Genomic DNA, 22,225 nt, shown 5'->3' on the forward strand with positions numbered 1-22,225 from the left:
TTTACATCATGGTCACCTCAACTTTCTATTTTCACTTAGAAATCTGTAAGTCCTATCCTATCATTGTCACATGGTCTTTTGCATCTACTCGATGGTATCTTAGGTTTTTTTGCCGGCTTCTAAATTTTATTTCTTTTTTTCATTTTAGATCACTTTAGGCCAATTTTCGGCCTTAAGCAACTAGCTTAATACTATGGTATTATTGTCACCATAGCCTCATTTAATTATACTGTGTCTATTTTTCTGGATATATTCCAAAAGAAGACCCCCAGCAGATCCAAGAGGTGTTCCCATATCCATTTTGACAAACTTCCTCTTGAGAAAATTAAAAAGTCACGGGATAGGAGGCAATGTCCTTCTGTGGATTAGGAATTCATTACTGGACAGAAAACAGAGGGTAGGGTTAAATGGCAATTTTTCTCAATGGAGATGGGTGAATAGTGGAGTGCCGCAGGGATCCGTACTGGAACAGTGCTATTTAACATATTTATAAATTATCTGGAAATCGTAATGACAAGTGAGGTGATGAAATTTGCAGATGACACAAAATTATTCAAAGTTGTCAAAACAAATTCGGACTGTAAAAAATTACAGGAAGACCTTAGGAAACTAGAAGACTTGGCATCCAAATGGCAGATGAAATTTAATGTGAACAAATGCAAAGTGATGCACATTGGAAAGAATAATCTGAGTCACACACAGTTGCCTGATTCTAGGGTCCACCTTAGGAGTAAGCACCCAATAAAAAGATCTAGGTGTCATTGTAGACAATACTCTGAAATCTTCTGCTCAGTTTGCAGCGGCAGGCAGAAAAGCAAACTGAAGGCTAGGAATTATTAGGAAAGGGATGGTAAATAAGACCAAGAAAATTATAATACTACTACTACTACTACTATTTAACATTTCTAAAGCGCTACTAGGGTTACGCAGCGCTGTACAATTTAACATAGAAGGACAGTCCCTGCTCAAAGAGCTTACAGTCTAAAGGACAAGTGAACAGTCAGTCCGATAATGCCTCTGTATTGCTCCATGGTGCAACCTCACCTTGAGTATTGCATTCAGTTCTGGTCACTGTATCTCAAAAAAAGATATAGCAAAATTAGAAAAGGTTCAAAGAAGAACAGCCAAAAAGATAAAGGGGATGGAATGCCTCTCCTATGAGGAAAGGCTAAAGAGGTTAGAGCGCTTCAGCTTGGAAAAGAGACGGCTGAGGGGGGAATATGAGGCCTACAAAATCCTGAGCAGTTAAAAATAAATCGATTTTCACTCTTTCAAAAAGTACAAAGACCAGGGGACACTCAATGAAATTACATGGAAATACTTTTAAAACAAATAGGAGCAAATATTTTTCATTCAAAGAATAGTTGAGCTCTGCAACTCGCTGCTGGAGGATGTGGTAACAGAGGTTAGTGTACCTGGGTTTAAAAATGTTTTGGACAAGTTCCTGGAGGAAAGGTCCATATTCTATTCTTGAGACAGACATGGGGGAAGCCACTGCTTGCCCTGGGATTGGTAGCATGGAATGTTGCTAATATTTGGGTTTTTGCAAGGTACTTGTGACATGGATTTGCCACTGTTTGAAGCAGGATACTGGGCCAGATGGACCATTGGTCTGACTCAGTATGGCTATTCTTATGTTCATATGTTCTTATGATTGAATTTCTTAGATCTCATTATTGGTTTAATGGAGGTGTTTTGGATGAGCTGAGATACTGCAGAGCTTTCAGTCTGAGACTTTTATATAGCGCATTATAATAGTCAAGCTGGCTCAGTAGTACTAAGGAGTGTATTAGAATCTGAAGGGCAGCGTGATGAAGAAGTGGTTTAAGTGACCAGATCATATGAAACTTGAAAAAATATTGCTGAATTAAGGAAGAAATCTGTGGTTGGAAGCTGAGGGTGCTAAGATAATTCCAATAATTTTTAGGGACATGGTGGTTGATACTGCTTTCAATAGAGTAAAGAGTTCATTAGTAATGTGATTGGGCCAGCTGCAGGCAACATAAAAACAGCCAGACAAGGTGTAAAAGTAAACAGAAAACTGAAATATACAGTAGCCTGTTGCTTCACAGGCTTAGCATATGCCAATAAAGTCTCTTGAAAATCAGAGGAAACAGTCTTACTAGGGCTGGCTTCTGTCCAGGCCAAAACACAGTAAGGCCTGGCTCCAGCCTGGACTCACAGACTCAGGATTTTCAGAATTGTTCAAGAAAAGAGCTTCCTACCTTGGCAATTTTTACTCATGGATTGTGGAGGTATAAGTTTGAGAGCTGCTTCTCTGTTTCCCAGCTCTTCCTGAATTGTGTTTAAGCTGGATTTTTATCTGCCCTACTATTGTATTCCATTTTCTGTATCATTTCTTAATGAAATGTATAAATTAAAATACTGAATAAAAAAAAGAAGCAGTGAGTTTCAAGGTCAGCTCAGTAATGGTTCACCTTAGTGCAATTGGAGTTTATTGAGAAGAGGTAAACTCACCTCTGGCTCTGTACAGTCTTTAGTTGTTCACTTTATGTGGGGCTTGCTACTTATGAAACCTCCATTCATGTCCTCCTCAGTGTTATGGAAACTCAGTGTTGTTCTTACCCAGTTAATGAAAACTACTTTTGAGCCAGTAGATACCTGCCACTTGAAGTACCCAGCCTGGAAAGTCTTATTTTTGGTATGCAGGGTTGATGAGCTCCAGGCCCTAGTGATTAATTCAGCTTATACTAAGTTTTTAATAATAAGGTGGATCCACATACCTACTGTGATGGAGTTCCACCTTAACCCCCCTGCTGTTAAAGGTGAGAATGTACTGCACATATTAGACTGCAAGAGAGTCTTGGACTCCTATCTAGATTGGAATAGTGGAGTGCCACAGGGATCTCAACTAGGACTGGTGCTATTTAACATATTTATAAATGATCTGGAAATTGGAATGAGTGATGATTATATTTGCAGATAACATATTTATAAATGATCTGGAAATCAGAACAATGAGTAAGGTGATTAAATTTGCAGATGACATGAAACTATTCAAAGTTGTCAAAACGCATGCGGATTGTAAAATTGCAGGAAGGCCTTTGGAAACTGGAAGACTGGGCATCCAAATGGCAGGTGAAATTTAATGTAGACAAATGCAAAGTGATGCACATTGGGAAGAATAATCCGAAGCATAGTTATCTGATGCTAGGATCCACTTTAGGAGTCAGCACTCAAGAAAAAGACAATACGCTGAAATCTTCTGCCCAGTGTGTGGTGGCGGCCAAAAAAAGCAAACAGGATGCTAGGAATTATTAGGAGAGAGATGAAAAATAAGACCAAAAATATTATAATGCCTCTGTATCACTCCATGGTGCGACCTCACCTTGAGTACTGTGTTCAGTTCTGGTTGCCATATCTCAAAAAAGATATAGCGGAATTAGAAAAGGTTCAAAGAAGAGCAACCAAAATGTTAGAGGGGATCAAACTGCTCTCATATGAGGAAAGGCTAAAGAGGTTAGGGATCTTCAGCTTGGAAAAGAGATGGCTGAGGGAGATATGATTGAGGTCTACAAAATCCTGAGTGGTGAGGAGAGGGTGGAGGTGAATCGATTTTTCACTCATTCAAAAAGTACAAAGACTAGGGGACGCTCAATGAAATTGCATGGAAATGCTTTTAAAACAAATAGAAGGAAATATTTTTTCACTCAACCTCTGGAACTCATTGTGGTAAGAGCGGTTAGCTTATCTGAGTTTAAGTTTGTAGCATATCTGAGGAAAAGCTTTAGTCCATAGTGTAACTAGTTCAATACCAAAGCTATTTAACTTTACAACCACTCTGTATTGTAACACTTCTCTGTACTACTATAGCACTACATCTATGTATCATCCTCACCTCTCTTAAACCTTGTAAGCCACATTGAGCCTACTATATGTGGGAAAATGCGGGATACAAATGTGACAAATAAAATAAAACTGAGGAAAAATTCATAATATGTTATTGAGATGGACCTGGGGGAAGCCACTGCTTGCCCTGGGATTGGTAGCATGGAATTGTGCTACTAATTGGGTTTCTGTCAAGTACTTCTGACATAGATTTGCCACTGCTGGAAGCAGGATACTGGGCTAGATATACCATTGGTCTGACCCAGTATGGCTATTCTTATGTTCTTATGGACCAAAGCCCACAGAAAGTCCACCCAGTTTGTTTTTTTTTTAATCCAGACAAAATGGAGGCTGCCAGTAGCAAACCCACACTTTCTAACTGGCTAGAAGACTGCATTTCCTTCATTTATATTCAGGCTGGGTTGACTCTAGAGATCATGTCACAGCTAATAATGTCAGAGCTACAGCTGCACTAATAGCCCACTTGAGATCAGTCTCCACAGAGAAGATTTGCAGAGCTATGACAGGGGCATCTATCTATACATTCACATCTCACTACTGCCTAGAACAAGACTCCCAATGCAACAGTAGATTTCTCCAGACAGTCCTCAATAATCTATATGGGGTTTAGAATCCAACTCCATCCTCCCTAGACTCTTTCAGTTCTAGGCTGCCTTCCAAAAAAAAAAATACCCCTGATAAAATAATAAAACAGCCTGTTGCCACCAAAAATACTGGTGTCTTCCTGCTACAACACCACATGTGTTCTTTCCCTTTGCCTGTTGGAAGCTCCCAGTAGCTAGTGCGTCCCATGCTTGAGGATACATAGTCCAACTTGTTCTCAGAAAAAAAACAACAACAACCAGTTACTTGTATCAGGTGTTCTTCCAGGATAGCAGGACTTAAATCTTCACAACCCTTCTACCTCCCCAAGGAGATGCATTTGTCTAGCTATTAATAGACCTAGGAGATCCTGCACAACACCAGCAGGCAAGAACAGATGTGCATGAACAGTAAGATGGCTCAAATGCTTATAGAAATATTACAGGTTTACTGTTTCCTATGCTGGGCTCCATCAGTGATGTCATCCATGCATGAGTATTTTTGTCCTGCTGTCCTCGGAAAATACCTGCTACAGGTTCCATTATAAAATGACTCCTATCGCATGGCCTTGGGGTCCATATATGGAGGGGCCCAGTTATAGAATTGTCTATTAAAGCCTTACGTGGAGAGGCTTCTAAATATTCAAGAAATCTCTTACAGCCAGCTAATTTACATTCTAGTAATATCAAGAGAGTAATGATTCCCACAATGACTCAAGCTAGACATGTACTTCTTCATTTTGTGTGGCAATCCACTTTTCTGCAATACCTTCTTTGCCTGAAGATCAGAACTGAGGACTATTTAAAGATAAAAAACACTTCCTATTTGCTTAGTCATTTAGGTATAACTGTAAAATTTGTTGCTGGTGATTTTGAATATTTTCTGGAAATAAATTGTTCTGAGGACTTAAGATAGAATTCTGTTTATTAAACTATACTAAGCAGTTAATGCAGAAATAAGGACATGCTAACAGCCTGGTAGGTTGACAGTGTGCATTATTTCCTTGGTGGGGAATAGGTGTGGACTGTGCCTAACAGTTAATATGCAGTAAGTTACTGCACATTAGCTGTTAATATGGCAGATAATGCTGCACAGTTGCCACCTGAATGGCTGTAGCTAATTTCATCACATTATCTGCAACGTAGTTAATGATCAGTAAAGGCATTTCCTGCAGTAAAGACATTTCCTGGGAATGTGTTAATTATATGGAAAGTTGCTATCTTTTGTTTCGATTATACGGTTGGAGCCGGCCAAATGTCAGCATTTGGGCCGACTTTAGATGGCCGGGTTTGGTCTTCAGCCATAATGGAAACCGGGTCCGGCGATCTCAAACCTGGCCAAATGCAAGGCATTTGGTCATGGGAGGAGCCAGCATTCGTAGTGCACTGGCCCCCCTGACATGCCAGGACACCAACTGGGCACCCTAGGGGTCAGTGCGGTGGACTTCAGAAAAAGCTCCCACATGCATAGCTCCCTTACCTTGGGTGCTGAGCCCCCCAACCCCCACTATCTACAAATGTACAACACTACCGTAGCTCTTAGGGGTGAAGGGGGCAACTATATGTGGGTACAATGGGTTTTGGAGGGCTCCCATTTACCAGCACAAGTGTTACAGGTGTGGGGGGGGGGGGTGGACCTGCACTGCGGTACCCACTAAAAGTGCTCCAGAGATCTGCATACACGCAGGCCTCTAGGACTTGTTGCTGCTGTATAACCTTGGCACACCTGAAGACTAATCTCTTTGAAAAAGTCCTTTATTTGAATAAGCACGTTTACTCACAGTTAACTGCAGATCAGAGGTTGTACCCCACTGGCAAAGAGTCTCCCTGGTACTGAGATTAGCAGTAGGTCAGAGCTGGCAGAAGAGTGTACAATGCCCTCTTTCAGCAGCATTCAATGTAATAACTAAGTTCTCTAACGTGGGTAACACATGAAAGGGATCTAAAACTGGCTTACAGAAATTGCCACTACCTCATGGACTACCGGAAACAAAACAGGGCACACTCTGACCCAGTTAGCAGGGGGAAAAGCACCATGGGAGTACAGCCTACCAACTACCAACAGCGTGAGCATTTAACACAAGCTAGTGCAATCACGTAGCCCAATACCCTACACCCTACACCCATCACAACGCATTGCTGATGTGACTCTGCAGTGCGCATAACAGAAAAGGTGTCACACTCACCCGAGAGCCACATCACAACCAGGGAAAGGCTGTCAGAGGATAGAACACATTCTGCTGTCATGGAGGTGGGTATGGCATTTGAGGCTGGCATAGAGGCTGGCAAAATTTGTTTATAATTGTGTTTTTTAGGGTGGGAGGGGGTTGGTGACCACTGGGGGAGTACGGGGAGGTCACCCCCAATTTCTTCCGGTGGTCATCTGCTCAGTTGGGGCACCTTTTTGAGGCTTGGTCGTGAAAATAAAAGGACCAAGTAAACCCGGCGAAATACTGATTAACGCCGCTTTTTTTTTCCATTATCCGCGAAAGCCGGCCATCTGGTAACCACACCCATGCCCGCCCATGTCCCACCTTCACTACGCCGCCGACACGCCCCCTTGAACTTTCGCTGGCTTGGCGACGGGAAAGCAGCGATGGTGTCAAAAAAGGGGATTTCGATTATACCGATTTGCCCGCTTTTGAGAGATCGCTGGCCATCTCCCGATTTATGTCGGAAGATGGCCAGAAATCACTTTCGAAAATAAGCCTGATAGAGGCTTTACAGTTATCATGTTTTAATTTTGGCAATTAACATGCAGTAACTGCAAAATCTTTCTGCATTTTAGCTAATAGGCCCAAGAATAATTTATATATGGTTTTAAGCGTGTTTTATTGTGTTGTGTTTTTATTATGAATTTTTTTTGAGAGCCATCTGGGACATTGTATTGAATAAGATTGATTATAAAAATAATAAATAAATGAAATTAAATATGGGAACGATCCTCAAAATTTTATGTGGCACTTAAAATTGCGTGAACAATGAGCCAATTAACACTGATTACTGGGTGCTAATAATCAGTTATCATCACTAATTGGCATTAACTGAAATTTATGCACGCAGTTTTAGCTGTGGGGCTCTGCATGCAGATTTTCCACATAGCTCCAAAAATGGTGCATGGCCATGGGAGGGTCAAGGACGGATCAGGGGTGTTCCTACAATTTATGCATGCCTAATTTAGACATGAGGATTTATACTAGGGTTTACCTGGTGTAAATCCTTGCATCTAAAGTTAGGCACTGATCATGGTGCTAAGCGTATTCTGAAAATGGTGCCTATGTTTCTATGCCGTTTTTTTCAGCCCTATGTATAGAATTTGGTCCTATATGTGTACGTGTGCCTGTGTCATCTGATCTCTCTGCAGTCCTAAAGATGTGTGTTATACGGTAAAGAAGATAAAATGTATATATGTGAGAAATGTATGTATCTAGAAAATATGTGATGAGTGTGAGAGAAAGGATGTTAAATGTATGAACGAAAGGAAAAACAGTTTTATATTTGCAATGTGAATATTGTATAGGGTAATTTAGACATAAGGGTAGGTCAAAGTAATATTTAAAAGATCAATGCTGACATCCCTGGCAGTAAAAGTGGCAATAGCCTTTAAAAAACTGATTTTGCATGAAAACTTTTTAGCAGTGTTTAAAACTAGCAGAAAGGCTTTCTCCCATAAGAAGTAATGGGATCTGCACTTACTCTGGCACTCACTTTTACCAGCCTCAGACAGGCATAGATATATTTGGATTTGAAGATTCCTGGAGGTGAATAAAAGAATGTATGTATTTGAGTGAATAGATGTTTGTGGATATGTCTGTAGGTGAAGTATATTAATGGAATACCTATTTTATTTATTTGTATATTCATACTTTATTTACCACAGTTCCAGAGGACTACTACCTGTAGACCATAACATTAAATCCTAAGAACAATAGAGCCCTGAAACAACATTTTTTTCTCTGAAGCTTCTTGAAGTGAGTGTGGGTTTGTTCCCTGCTGTGGCTACTGGGGGTGGAGATTTAGGGCTGTTAGGGGCGAGGTTTCCCTTGGCTTGGGTGGACTCACTTCTCCCGATAGGTTGGCCTTTCTAGGAGCAGGCTTGACAGTGGGTGCAGTGATGGTGTCTGCCACAGATGGCCCTATGGAGATCCAAAATGTTTCTGCTAGTGTAGAAGCCCTGGAAGGTGTGCTGACAGGGATCCTTCAGACGACCAGCTCTCAGTGACAATAACTTGGTACTTCAAGTGAAGCAGTGTCTGTGACAGAAAGTGAAGACTTGGGGACTTCAGCTGGAACTGCAGGGAGAGAGTCCACCTGAGCATTTGGCACCATGCCTGAAGTATCCTTGCAAGGTATTTCGACTATGCTTTTGAAAATGGATATTGCAATTTCAAAGTGTTCATCAGATTTAAGCTCCTTAGTAGCTACTGTGTCTGAGCTGGCACATAGACAAGAAGCCCTAGAAAAAGATCATCTGCAACAAAGAAAAATACTAAGGAAGTTAAGTTCTCTATCAAAGCTTCGGTTCAAGATAAAGATTGTTATTCATAGAAAATTAGAACAAATGGAAAATTATTCTAGACATTTGAATTTGAAAGTGTTACATTTTTCCAAAGTACTGGGTCAATCCCTTGTAGACTTGGAAGAAGTACATAGTGGAAGTTTTGAATATGCCCACTTCCAATTTGGCACTTTTTAATAAAGTATATTTTCTTCCAGTAAGAGGAAATCAAGAATCCCAAGGGAATGAAGCATTGTATGTATTAGAATCATCTAGTGATGAAGTTCAGGATAGATCAATATTGCTGGTTAGTTGTGTTCTTGAACAGGACCTAAACTTGCTTATGTTCCTATACTTTAAAAAATAAAAATCTACATCTTTATATTTGGGACAAAGAATATGGGTATACCCATATGTATCTGGTACAATGCAGGAATGTCACAAGTTGTTTCTTTCCATTAGACAAAAGAAGAGACATTGTCTTTGAATGCTAATTTTTTTCTTTGTTATTTCTGCAAATGTTTGATTTACTGTTCTGGGGTTAAATATCTTTTCTACATTGCCAACCAATAAAGGTCTTTTCTTAATTTAAAGAAAGTATCTATTTCATCAGCTAAACCTGGAACTGCTAGAAATGAAAGAATATTTCTTTAAGCCTATTTGATTTAACTTGTTTCCATTTTAATTTAAATCTACTACTTTATGCCTCCCTGCTCCTCTATTGTGGTCTAAAATTGTTGCAGGAATGGATGCATGAATTACCCCTATTGTTAGCAGAATCTGTGGTACTTCAGGAGTCAAACAGCACACATCAAAATGAGAGAGAAATCTTCTTTATTTGCCAGCAAACAAAGTAGAACATCAGCATTAAGTCTCTTCTTCTCTTCTCAGCTCTCTGTGTCTTTGTGGCTTCTGTCTCAGCTGCTTCTCTCCTTCTGCTATCTCTCCCTCTGTCTGTTCCTTCTGCTCTCTTTCTTTTGTCTGTTCCTTCTGCCGTAAGCTGCTTCTACTCCCTCTTATATACAGTTCTAAGCCCCCTCCTAGCCTAGCCCCCCTTACTTTCCAATTGGTTAAGGAATAGATTGATTACCTTGCCTCAACCAATCAGCTCTATACAAATATCAGTTACATAGGTTCCAGACATCCTAAACTGACCTGTGACCTGGGCCCCTCACACCAGACATTTGGGCTCCAGTCTCTTACATTTTATTATGATTAACTTAGGTTCATTGAGGGGCGAAGGGGCCAATCTGACATTTATTATTCTCATATTCCTAGTCTGGTTCATACTAACTAAACTCTGGCATTCATTAAAGGGGTCAAGGGCCAGTCTTACTTAATGGCATAGCTTGTTATTACTTCCAGGACCATTCCTACATTTTACCTATAATTAATCAAGGAGAAGAGAGCTGACTAGTCCTGACCTCTTTTCACCTATCAGCTCCATACATCAAACCAGCCAGAACTGCAGATAAGTCAAAACACATGTTTGACCTCTTCACTGCAGTCCTTGCTTGAAACGTCAGACAAAGAGTAATACAGAATTTAACAGACATTCTACACAGAAACAAAACTTATTAATTTACACAGAATACAGCATATTCTAAAGTAAGCAGAATCAGTATCCCTTATAAGCCATATCTACATATTAAGAACTTCTAAAATCTAACTCATTTATATCTAGAATTATTTAGAATCTAACTAAACAGCATTTCAGCCTAATCCTTTTAAATTGCCTGCAATATGCCTGGCTTATAATAGTATACAGATGTGGTAGCTAGCATTGGCAATCCATCAATCACAAGGGACAGAGTTTCATTTCTCACTGACCTTTCTAACCTTTAGCTCGGCAAGCTAGACTTTCAAAATAATCTGAACCATCTGGCATTCCTTCACTTGCAGAGTGAAAGTTAAAATAGTATTTGATTTCTTAGAATTATTCTTTACCCACTGCCTCAAAATGATTGGGATGTTCTCAACTTTTGCATTGTACTTAATGTTTGATTTGTTTATTTGAATATGTTCTATCCCCTTATCAAGATTTCTGTAATAAGTAGATATTTATAAATATTTCAAAATGTCAATAAATATAAAATCTAAACAAAACTCCTAAGAACAAGATATAGCATACCATAAAAATATAACAATGTACAACATTTCATCAGTCCATACTACCCAAAACCAACCCTTCAACCATCAGTAACCCCTCAGCCACAAACACATTGAAAAATTAGTCTTTATCCCCTTCTAAAACTGCAACAACAAAAATCCCTCTCACCACAACTGAGATACCTTTACACAAAAAGTGCATACCTATGCTTGCTCTTCCTCCTTTGAGATTCAAAGTCTGTGAAAACAAGCCCTAGCTTCCCTATGAAGAAAGACTAAGGAGGCTAGGGCTTTTCAGCTTGGAGAAGAGACGGCTGAGGGGAGACATGATAGAAGTATATAAAATAATGAGTGGAGTGGAACAGGTGGATGTGAAGCGTTTGTTCACGCTTTCCAAAAATACTAGGACTAGGGGGCATGCGATAAAACTACAGTGTAGTACATTTAAAACAAATTGGAGAAAATGTTTCTTCACCCAACGTGTAATTAAACTCTGGAATTCGTTGCCGGAGAACTTGGTGAAGGCAGTTAGCTTGGCAGAGTTTAAAAGGGGGTTAGACGGTTTCCTAAAGGAGAAGTCCATAAACCACTACTAAATGGACTTGGGAAAAATCCACAATTCCGGGAATAACATGTATAGAATGTTTGTACGTTTGGGAAGCTTGCCAGGTGCCCTTGGCCTGGATTGGCCGCTGTCGTGGACAGGATGCTGGGCTCGATGGACCCTTGGTCTTTTCCCAGTGTGGCATTACGTATGTACTTAATCTACGACCATCTAAACTTCAGGAGATCATTAAAGACCTACTTATTCAGAAAAGCATTCCCCACCGACATAAATTAGATGCATCAACTCTGCAACACAGCAAAACCTTAGACTGTACTGGACACTATCCAGCTTATTTTCGAAAGAGAAAGATGCCCATATTTTGACCCAAATCAGGAGATGGGCGTCTTTCTCCCGTGGGCGCCCAAATCGGTATAATCGAAAGCTGATTTTGGGCGTCTTCAACTGCAATCTGTCACGTAAATGGCCAAAGTTGACGGGGGTGTGTTGGAGGCGTGGTGAAGGCGGGACTGGGGCTTGGTTATCGGCCAAGGAGAGATGGGCGTCCTTGGCCGATAATTGAAAAAAGAATTTGGGTCACTTTTTTTGGACCTTTTTTTTTTCATGAACAAGTCCCAAAAAAGTGCCCTAAATGACCAGATGACCACCGGAGGGAATCGGGGATGACCACCCCTGACTCCCCCAGTGGTCACTAACCCCCTCTCACCCAAAAAAAACAACTTTAAAAACTTTTTTTTTCCAGCCTGTATGCCAGCCTCAAATGTCATACCCAGCTCCATCGCAGCAGTATGCAGGTCCGTGGAGCAGTTGTTAGTGGGTGCAGTGGACTTCAACCAGGTGGACCCAGGCCCATCCCCCCCACCTGTCACACTTGTGGTGGTAAATGGGAGCGCTCCAAACCGCCCCCAAAACCCACTGTACCCACATCTAGCTGCCCCCCTTCAGCCATAAGTGCTATGGTAATGGTGTAGAGTTCTGGGGAGTGGGTTTTGGGGGGGATTTAGGGGGCTCAGCACCCAAGGGAAGGGAGCTATGGACTTCAAAGGTAGTTAACGTCTTTTGTAATTGTTACAAATGCCCCTTAGGGTGCCCGGTTGGTGTCCCGGCATGTGAGGGGGACCAGTGCACTATGAATCCTGGCCCCTCCCACAACCCAATGCCTCGGAGTTGGCTGTTTTTGAGCTGGTCGCCTTCGGTTTCCATTATCACTGAAAAACGAAACTGCCCAGCTCAAATCTGATGCATTTGGCTGGCACAAACCGTATTATCGGAAAAAAGATGGACGCCCATTTTTTTCGAAAATACGGTTTGTCCCGCCCCTTCACGTACCCGTTCTTGGAGATAGATGCCCATGGAGATGGGCATTCGCGTTTGATTATGCCCCTCTATATATTCCTTCCTACCCTTGATCTCTATGTACCTGAATATACCAACCTACCCGGCCTAACATCAAATTGTATTTGTTTCCATACTGGACTTGGGGATCGCCTTTACGGTACTATGTAAGCCACATTGAGCCTGCAAATAGGTGGGAAAATGTGGGATACAAATGTAACAAATAAATATGTATTTATTAGAATTTATTTACCGCCTTTTTTGAACAAATCCACCCAGGTACTGTGGCCTAAAACAAGTATGATGTTTTAGGCCACACTACATATTCTCATCTTTGTACCAAGGTCTGTGACTGTCTCCTTTTGTAACAGATACCATTCAGCAAAACCCATATATTTTCCAATATTCACCTCCCGTAGGTCAAATAGAATGTAAGCGAATGAGCCCTTGTAGTTTAAGTTAAGGAACATTTTCACCTTCTAAAACTAATTGTATCTTCCTTCTCTCCTGTTCTCCTGTTTCTTCTCCAATTCCTATCCATATTTTTTATTACATTTATCTCCTCCTATTTCACTTCTCCCTTTCTCTCATTATCTGCTGCTTCTTAACTGCCTTATTCTGCTTTTTCCTCCTGCTGTCTTTTCACCAAAAGGCTATCTGGCTTTGCACATTTGCAGCCTGTATATTGCTCGGACTGGATCTGGGTTTAGCAGTGGCTATTGGGTTTTCCATTTTAACAGTCGGCATCAGGACACACAGGTACAGTTCTGCTATTAAAAAAGTGAGTATTTGAAGAGCAAGCATTAAGGGGCCCTTTTACAAAGACGCGTTAGGCTCTATGCGTGTGCAGCGCATGCCAAAATGAGACTACCGCCAGGCTAGTAACTTCAGATTTGCTGGTAATTTCAGATTTGCCGCTTACCCTTAATGCCTGGATGATTTATTTATTTATTTCCTCTCACGGACGGCATTTCTGGTGGTAATCGGCAGTTGGCATGTGCCGACTGGTCACTACGTGTGTAGTGCATAAGACCTTACTGCTAGATCAATGGGTGGCATTAAGGGCTCAGGCCGGTTTTAGGCACGCGATGGTTTCAATTTTACCAAATGCCCTTTTCCCGTCCCATTAAAAAAAGCCCTTTTTTGAAGATGTGGTAAAAACTGGCCCAGCATGCACCCAAAACATTTGCCTACACTACCGCAGGCCATTTTTTACCGCAGCTTAGTAAAAGGACCCCTAAGTACCTGAAAACAAACATAACAATTTTTTCTATTTTCAGAATGAAGATTTTGACCCTGGGCCAAATCCCAAAAACTAATATTTACATGAGTGTTGCTGAATATGAAGAGGTACAAGACAGACCAAAGTTAATTAATGTTTTAGCTCTCCTGCTTTTCCACTCTTTCCTTCTTCAGTTATAATTATTGACCAGTTGACCTATTAGTCTTATATCCTGCATTTCAGACCTGACAAAGAAAAGGGGGCAAGTTTAGTTTCATAAAATAGGAATTTAGACACATCTAAACTATTTTTTATTCCACTGTTTTATATGCTGCTACTCACTCTCTAATTTGCTTTACCATTTTGCCTACAGTTCTATGGTTTTTAAAATTATTTCTTGAAAGTTTTAGAGTGCTAATGTGCCATACCTAAATGGTTGATATATATGTTTGCAACAGCACAGATAGAAACTGAAACAACACAGAGCCAGTTGCAACTCAGTGTGGATCTGACTTAGCAAGTTGATCCAGTCTGGTTGCTTCAATATCCATTACTTTTGTGCAGTATTACAATTGTGAACATATATTGACAGTTTCCCGATGTATAATTTAATGTACCATGTCCAGTTTAAGCAAAAAGATGGCATTGCAGAGAAACTTCTATGGTCCATACATTTGTATTTATAACTTAATTCTGGATAAGAATCCAAAAGTCAGTAGCTTTCAGGTATTGCACCTGTGTGACTCTGAGGCTAATCCACCCTGTATAGTATAGAGATGGGTATAATGGCACATTGTTCTGTATGATAACTTCACCTAATAGATGATTAAGCTATACTGCGGCCAAATTGTTGGGTAGACAGGTCTTCATCTACCATCATTTACAATGTTACTATGAGGGGATAGTGTGTCATGTAAGAATGAAGTGGTTCATCTGACATCTCTGTTCATACCAAAGGAAGCTGAACAGTCAGGCAGTATCCAAGTGCAGGCCACCCAACAGGGCCGCTTTGATAACCATTCTAGTATTTCCTGCAGAAGAGAAACTGTAGGTTTCTCTGACACATATACCCAATTTTTACTTTTCCTGGAAATGTTGGAATGCTTAAGATAGGGCTTGATTTTTGTATTGGCGAGTGTATTTACTCTTCTGATATTGTTTTAATAGGAAAAATACATTAAAAAAAGGTATATAAAACATACTGCATAGATGTAAGTAATACAAATGGTCCTGCTTAGACAATGGTCATAGATTTTAAGGCCCGTTTTAGATTGAACATACAAATTCAGAATTGATACACCCAAGTCAGGATGTGTGTAATTCCAATAGTATTTTAGAAAAGGATCTGCTGATGTAGTGCCTTTTCTGAAATATACAATATTTGCACCACCAGCTAATGTGGGAAAAATCAATCAATGATAACACCAATCTTTACCCACTCAGAATTTAACAGAACCCCAAAAACCTCAGTGGTGCACCTTGCAAATGATTTTACATTGATGCAAGGATGAATCTTTATTTCTTTTCATTTTGGAGGGGGAAGAGCAATTAAGGAGAGAACTCCCTTAATTTTTTCCTGTAAATAGCTGGCCCAAACAAGCTTTACAAATCTGCATGTGAAAGGGAGGAGCTGTAAATCCTTCTTAGCTGTGTGGTGTGAGCCACATCAGGGAACATCTGAACTTTTTGACCACAAAAAATAAATTCTTTTTTCTTGAAAATTCTCTATTGCCTTATAGACAACTTAAATTGTAAGCCCTTTTGGGAATGAATCTACTAATTGTACCTGAATATATAATTCACTTTGAGCTTGGATTTGAAAAAAGCAAGTATTAAAATCTAACCTAATCATTATAAGTATGCTGAGCCTCTGTAAACTGCCTTCCTCACTCACTGGCACAGTTTTTCACTTTCAGGCTTTGGAGATCAATGGTGTGAAGATTTTTCAGTGCAGCACCTCCATCTATTTTGGAAATATGGAGACTTTCCAAGATATGTTAGTGAGAATGGTAAAGGCTGTTTGTCTTATCATCCAGAATTGTGAACAATTACACTGAAGTCAATTCTGTTAATGATAAAATGTGATTATTCTGTCTTCTGCAGTTAGCAGTAGATCCAGAAATTATAGAGGAATGTAAAATTCGAGCACTAATGAAACTGGACCTATCAGGCTGCCAAGGGCAAGAAGCAGACAATGAGCTCTCTGGGTGCTGCAATCTCTGTTCTAAGACTGATCTTCAGCTCACGGTTAGACCCTTCCTCATTTTGCTGTCCCACACATGCATGTTACTCAGTTTCAGAGAACTTCATTCTGAAAGACAACAGATATTCTGCACAATGAAACTGAGACTAAGATTATATCTTGGTTTAAAAGTAATGTTCTTTTCTGTCATGGTAAAATCACAACAACCCATTTGCAAAAGAGCTTCCAGATTCCTATCTCAATTCACTTCATACTGGTGTTGGTAACGCCACTCAGAATGAAAAATCAGATTCAACAATCAGTTCCCAGGTGAAAATGGCTGGAAAAGAAGTTTTGTATTAGGATAGTCCTGTCAGTGTTGTTCTGTAGTCTTCTCCCCTCACAGCAACCAGACAAATCACAAATCTTGCACCAAGTAACTTCCATCTCTCATTCATTTAATTCTTGATCTTCCCAGCAATCAACCTTCCACATTAATCACATAGACCCCATTCCACAGCATCCTCCATCCATGTACCAGTCATCCAACTCCAGACTCCAAGGCCCTCACAGTAGAGCTACACACAGACGTCTGAGCATGTGGCTTCTACTGTGAGCATAATACTGCAGCATGCAAACCTGTGGCAAATGTGGGGGGAATATGCCAGATGCATGTGCGCAAGATTTTGCAGTAAGCACAGGTTCTTCTGTGCATGTCCAAAACAAAAACGAAAGTATCAGCACATCAGCGCTTGTTGCTCTGCACCTAAATATGAGTCTTACACAAATTGTTTGTGCTAGAAATTTTTGAGAGCCTCATATTTAGGCGCAGAAGAACAGATGCTGATGCATGCTATCACTTTCAGTTCTGTTTGGACATGCGAACATGTTTGTTACTTACCATCTGCCTTACAGCTTGCACAGGCTTCCCTCCAGTTGCATAACGAGACAAAATCAAAACCTAAAAGAGAAAGTTTGACAAGAAATCCTCTCCACAAATCTTTCTACTCTACCCTAGACCTTCGCAGAAAGATTCTCCCGTTGTGCATGTGTCAAAAGTGGCTGGTGTACTCTCTGCATTGTGCAAAATACCTTAATTAGCTTGTTATCATACATTTAATACAACCTGCTCTGTGTCTTCCCATGTAAGCTAACTCCCACGTACAATTACTCTGTGCATTGCTTGGCGCTTACAACCCACGTTTAGCCTGTGGTTGCTTTCTGCATCAGCCCCCAAGTTTGTTAAAAAAGTAAATAGTACTGGTATACTTCTGTTCAAAAATCTTAATTGCTAGTACTCATTCTCAGCCAGCTAGGCTTCCCTATAGTTTGATATCGCTATATGTTTAGCTTTTCTGATTCATATATTCAAAAGGATTTTCCAATATGCAAAGAATGGAAGAAACACTTTTGAAAATAACTGAAACTTTGCACTGTATCTTTTATAGTAAAATGAATATACTGTAAACAATGCTCCTACTGGCTGAGTCCGAGCAGCCTCCTCACCACCAGCACGGAGCTCTCTGTTTTCCTCTTTATGTGTTTCTTCTTTTTTCTTGGGCCTGTTTTTGGGATTTGCAACCCGACCCCCTTTCTTCAACAGCTACTCGGCGGTTTTAAACACAGTCCCAGTACAGCCTGGCTTCTCTCAGCACAGTTCAATTAAGTCAGGCGGTTTTAAACACAGTCCCAGTACAGCCTGGCTTCTCTCAGCACAGTTCAATTAAGTCAGGCGGTTTTAAACACAGTCCCAGTACAGCCTGGCTTCTCTCAGCACAGTTCAATTAAGTCAGGCGGTTTTAAACACAGTCCCAGTACAGCCTGGCTTCTCTCAGCACAGTTCAATTAAGTCAGGCTGTTTTAAACACAGTCCAAGTACAGCCAGGCTTCTCTCAGCACAGTTCAATAAAGTCAGGCTTTGCGCGGGCTCAAAGCCTTGGGTCCCACCCTCTAGGTCAGTCTCTATTCTCCTGACCTCCTCCCGCTTGACCCAGGCCTTCTCCCCTATACCTCGAGTGCTGGCTGAGCCATAGCCAAGAGCTCCATGGGTTCGTCTAAGACCAGCTCTGCCTCCTCTTGCTCCATTGCCTCTGGTTCATTCCTCTCCTCTCCTTCAGGAGCCCAGTCCATTTTCTCCTCACCCCACCCCTTTTCCAGCTGATTACACTTTTCTTCATTAACTCTGATAGGTTGCTTTTCCTTCTCCTGCCACCGGTTCAGCCACCTCCTCCACCAGGGAGGTGACTCAGCTTTTCCCCTTTTCGGGTAGCCCCCTTCTGGAGCTTCTTGGTTCTGCACCCTATTTCTCCTTACCCTGGGTTCTCCTGGGGCTTTCTGGGAGTTGTAGTTTCTTATTGGTATGTCCCTCTTGGGCAAAATCTGAGCAACCCTAGGGTCTTCCCTCCTACCCTCCGGCTCTCTTTTCGCCGGTGGGTAGCTGGGGTCCCTCTTCCTTTCGGCATATTCCTTACAATACACAAGTCGTATCAGAGATACATGTGACAAGGATATGTAGCATAACAGCAAAAAACATTCCTTAAACTACAGAAATTGGTGTATTAAGCTTATAATGTACAATAAGTAAAAATAAAAGGAGCTATGCTGTTTGTTGGCACTGTCCCAATGTAAAAATGTACTATCTCTGTGCACCTTTATTAAGGTCCCTTGAATCATGGTTCCTAAATTTAGGTGCCTCAGCTGTGGATGTAGTCAGGGGCTGGGACACACTGGAGGGAAAAATTAGATGCTTCACACTGAAATCAGTTCTAGATGCCTAACTTGGGTAGTGAAATCTAGATGCTGGCAGAGCAAGACTAAATGTGGCCACCAATCCCCTTGACATCCACTGGATGCAAAATTAAATTGTGGGGCCAACAACTGATCTAAATCCCTTGTCTGCCTGGCCATAAAGTAATAAATAGTAGCAGGGCTGAAAACCCTTCTGAAGCTCCTCTCCTGCCCAACCAGACATTAAACACACAGTTCTATCTGTGGTCTAAAGTAATCCCCAGCCCGTCCTCTTTTTTTTAAAGGACCAGAAGTGTTACTTTGGGCCACTATGGACTCTTTAAACACAAAGGGGAGATCTAGCAGAGACACTGGCAAAAACATTAGCCTGCTGATACTTACATTAAAAGTTAACTTTTTGCATTAACAAGAGGGTTATCAAACATCACATGGTATTAGTAGAATTTACATTAATCTGTTTAATAATCATAAGCTATTTTGCACAAATCTGCATGTGATGCAGGTCATATGTTTTGTTTTTTTTTAATTCTTTATTTATCATTTTCATTAATTTACAAGAATATATCTTGAACAAGTAAAGCAGTTTAACAGGTTACAGGCAATTTTCTCTAAAGAAAAAAAAGAATTAAATAAGGAAAATATAGATTATCAACTTGTATTAGACCCCAAATTAAGGGGGCTGGAACAATACTACTCAGGAGATTAGTTTCAAATATCTTCCAAAAATAAGAGGTAAAGGCTTAACAGTATATACCGTGCATTTTTACTTTTTCATTAGTCTCTTTTTCCAAGGCTAATCAGACCTACTAAACTCCAACATAAATTATAAAACCTTTTTCTGTGTAATAAACTGTTTCAGGTGCTCAGAAACAAAAAATACATATTTAACCCCTAGATATTTCACATTGCATTTACATGGGTAATTGAGATTAAAAGAGGCTCCCAAAGCTAATGAGGCGGATCTTAATGCCAAAAACTCTTTCCTTCTAGCCTGAGTCTGTTTAGTGACATCTGGAAAGACTAGTACTTTTTTTTCCCATAAAATGGGGTTTGTAAGTGCTTTAATGCAGTTTTTCTAACCAGTTCCAGGTCCTGTTGAAAAATAAAAGATTGCAGGTCATATGTTAAAGTTTGAGTTTGGTTTTGGTTTTTGCATTAACAATAACATGAACATGTATATTGTTATTAATGTAGATGTAGATACATTAATACATTAATATGCTTTTGTGAAAAGGCTTTTTAGTGCAGATTTTAGATGTGTAACTTTTGTTTAAACTTTTAAAAATATAACTCTTTATCTTAAAATGACCTTTTATAGATACCCCTTGCAGAATATCTTAGGAGGAGAATGCCAAGTGAGAATGCTGTTCCTGGAGTAAACACACCTGGCACAAGAAGTGGATTAATATTACGATCAAATAATCAAGTGGATTTCACTCACCCTCACCTTTGGCCCACAGCCATGGCTAATATACTTGAGAGTGGAGAGTACAGAGAGGGGCCTAATAGATACCTTCCTTCACAGTACAAAAGCACTCCTTGGCTAAATAAGCCAGGCACATCTACACCTTCGTCCTGGTCAAGAAATGTTTCTCCAGTACTGCCTCCATCACAGCTGCATGGAGAAAGTTCAAAAGCCCATCCAATACATCCATTTGAACTAAAGAGGTCATCACAACTACATACTATAATCCTAGACTTCACACTGGTAAATTTCATAGATTCAGAAGCTGCAAGACTACTCAGTGAGGTATATTTCATCTTTTATGTGTTATTTCCATGATTGAGAAAAGTGTACGATGTAACTAGATTAATATTAGCTGTAACCCTGCCAAGATGAATGCTTTAGTCAGTAACTAATAATAGCACAATGATTATAAATTGATGAGATGCAGTCCTATGTTAAGAGGATAACATTGCATAGGGCAGTGATGGTGAACCTATGGCACGCGTGCCAGAGAGGGCACGCAGAGCCCTCTCTGTTGGCACGCGCGCCGCCCGTCGCCTCAGCCCTTTCCAGCCCTCCCTCCTACCCACCCGGCGTCAAGCATTCCTTCCTTCCTCCCTCCCACCCGGCACCAGCCCGCATGGCCTCCATCCCTCCCTCCGAGCAGGAAATTTAAAAGTCTTCCCTTGTCGCTGTTAACGCCGTGTCAGCAATAGCAGTGAAAAGCGTGCTGCTGGTTCGGCGCGCCTTCCGCCTCTCAAGCTCTGGTCCCGCCCTAACAGGAAATGAGGACGGGACCAGAGTTTGAGAGACGGAAGGCTGAAGGCACGCCGAACCAGCAGCACGCTTTTCACTGTTACTGCTGACGCTGCCTTAACCCCGACAAGGGAAGACTTTTAAATTTCCTGCTCAGAGGGAGGGATGGAGGCCGGGTGGGCTGGTGCCGGGTGGGAGGGAGGAAGGAATGCTTGACGCCGGGTGGGTGGCCTGGTGCCTGGTGCTGGGTGGCCTGGTGCTGGGTGGGTGGGAGGCAGGCCTGGTGCTTGGGTGGGAGTGCTGGGTGGGTGGATGGCCTGGTGCTGGCCTGGTGCTGGGTGGGTGGCCTGGTGCCTGGTGCTGGGTGGGAGGCAGGGGTGCCTGGTGCTGGGTGGGTGGCAGACCTGGTGCTGGGTGGCAGGCCTGGTGCTGGGAGGCCTGGTGCTGGGTGGGAGGTAGGGAGGCTTGGTGCTGGGTGGGAGGCCTGGTGCTGGGTGGGTGGGAGTGCTGGGTGGCCTGGTGCTGGGTGTGAGGGAGGCCTGCCTGCCTGGTGCTGGGTGGGAGGGAGGCCTGCCGCTGGGAGGGCAGGGGGGGAGAGGAGGGTGGCTGGGCATGGGTGGCTAGAGAGGAGGGTGGCTGGAGGGGAGGGCAGGGGAGAGAGGAGGGTGGCTGGACATTGGCAGCTGGAGGGGAGAGGAGGGTGGCTGGACATGGGCGGCTGGAGGGGTGAGGAGGGTGGCTGGACTTTTGTGGCTGGAGGGGAGAGGAGGGTTGCTGGACATGGATGGAGGGCAAGAAATGAAGAAGAAAGGAGGAAAGTAAAGAAATAAATGGAAAGGAAGCCCTGGAAATGGAGTTAAGAGAACAGATAGAGAGCAGCAGAATCAGCGACTAGGACCAATATGGATAGAA

General features: G+C 41.6%; 1 protein-coding gene across 1 annotated transcript in view; it reads left to right on the forward strand.

Moving 5' to 3' along the window:
• SLC26A8 (solute carrier family 26 member 8) overlaps positions 1 to 22,225 on the forward strand; it is a 181,841-nt gene that overhangs the window by 122,241 nt on the left and 37,375 nt on the right. The window contains exons 12-16 of the mRNA XM_030221729.1: positions 13,611 to 13,717; positions 14,239 to 14,308; positions 16,097 to 16,189; positions 16,284 to 16,427; positions 20,429 to 20,860. Of these exons, the coding sequence (XP_030077589.1) occupies positions 13,611 to 13,717; positions 14,239 to 14,308; positions 16,097 to 16,189; positions 16,284 to 16,427; positions 20,429 to 20,860 (846 nt within the window). The remainder of the gene's footprint in view (positions 1 to 13,610; positions 13,718 to 14,238; positions 14,309 to 16,096; positions 16,190 to 16,283; positions 16,428 to 20,428; positions 20,861 to 22,225) is intronic.

Source organism: Microcaecilia unicolor, chromosome 12 (genome assembly GCF_901765095.1).
Source record: "Microcaecilia unicolor chromosome 12, aMicUni1.1, whole genome shotgun sequence".
Classification (NCBI taxonomy): Eukaryota; Metazoa; Chordata; class Amphibia; order Gymnophiona; family Siphonopidae; genus Microcaecilia; species Microcaecilia unicolor.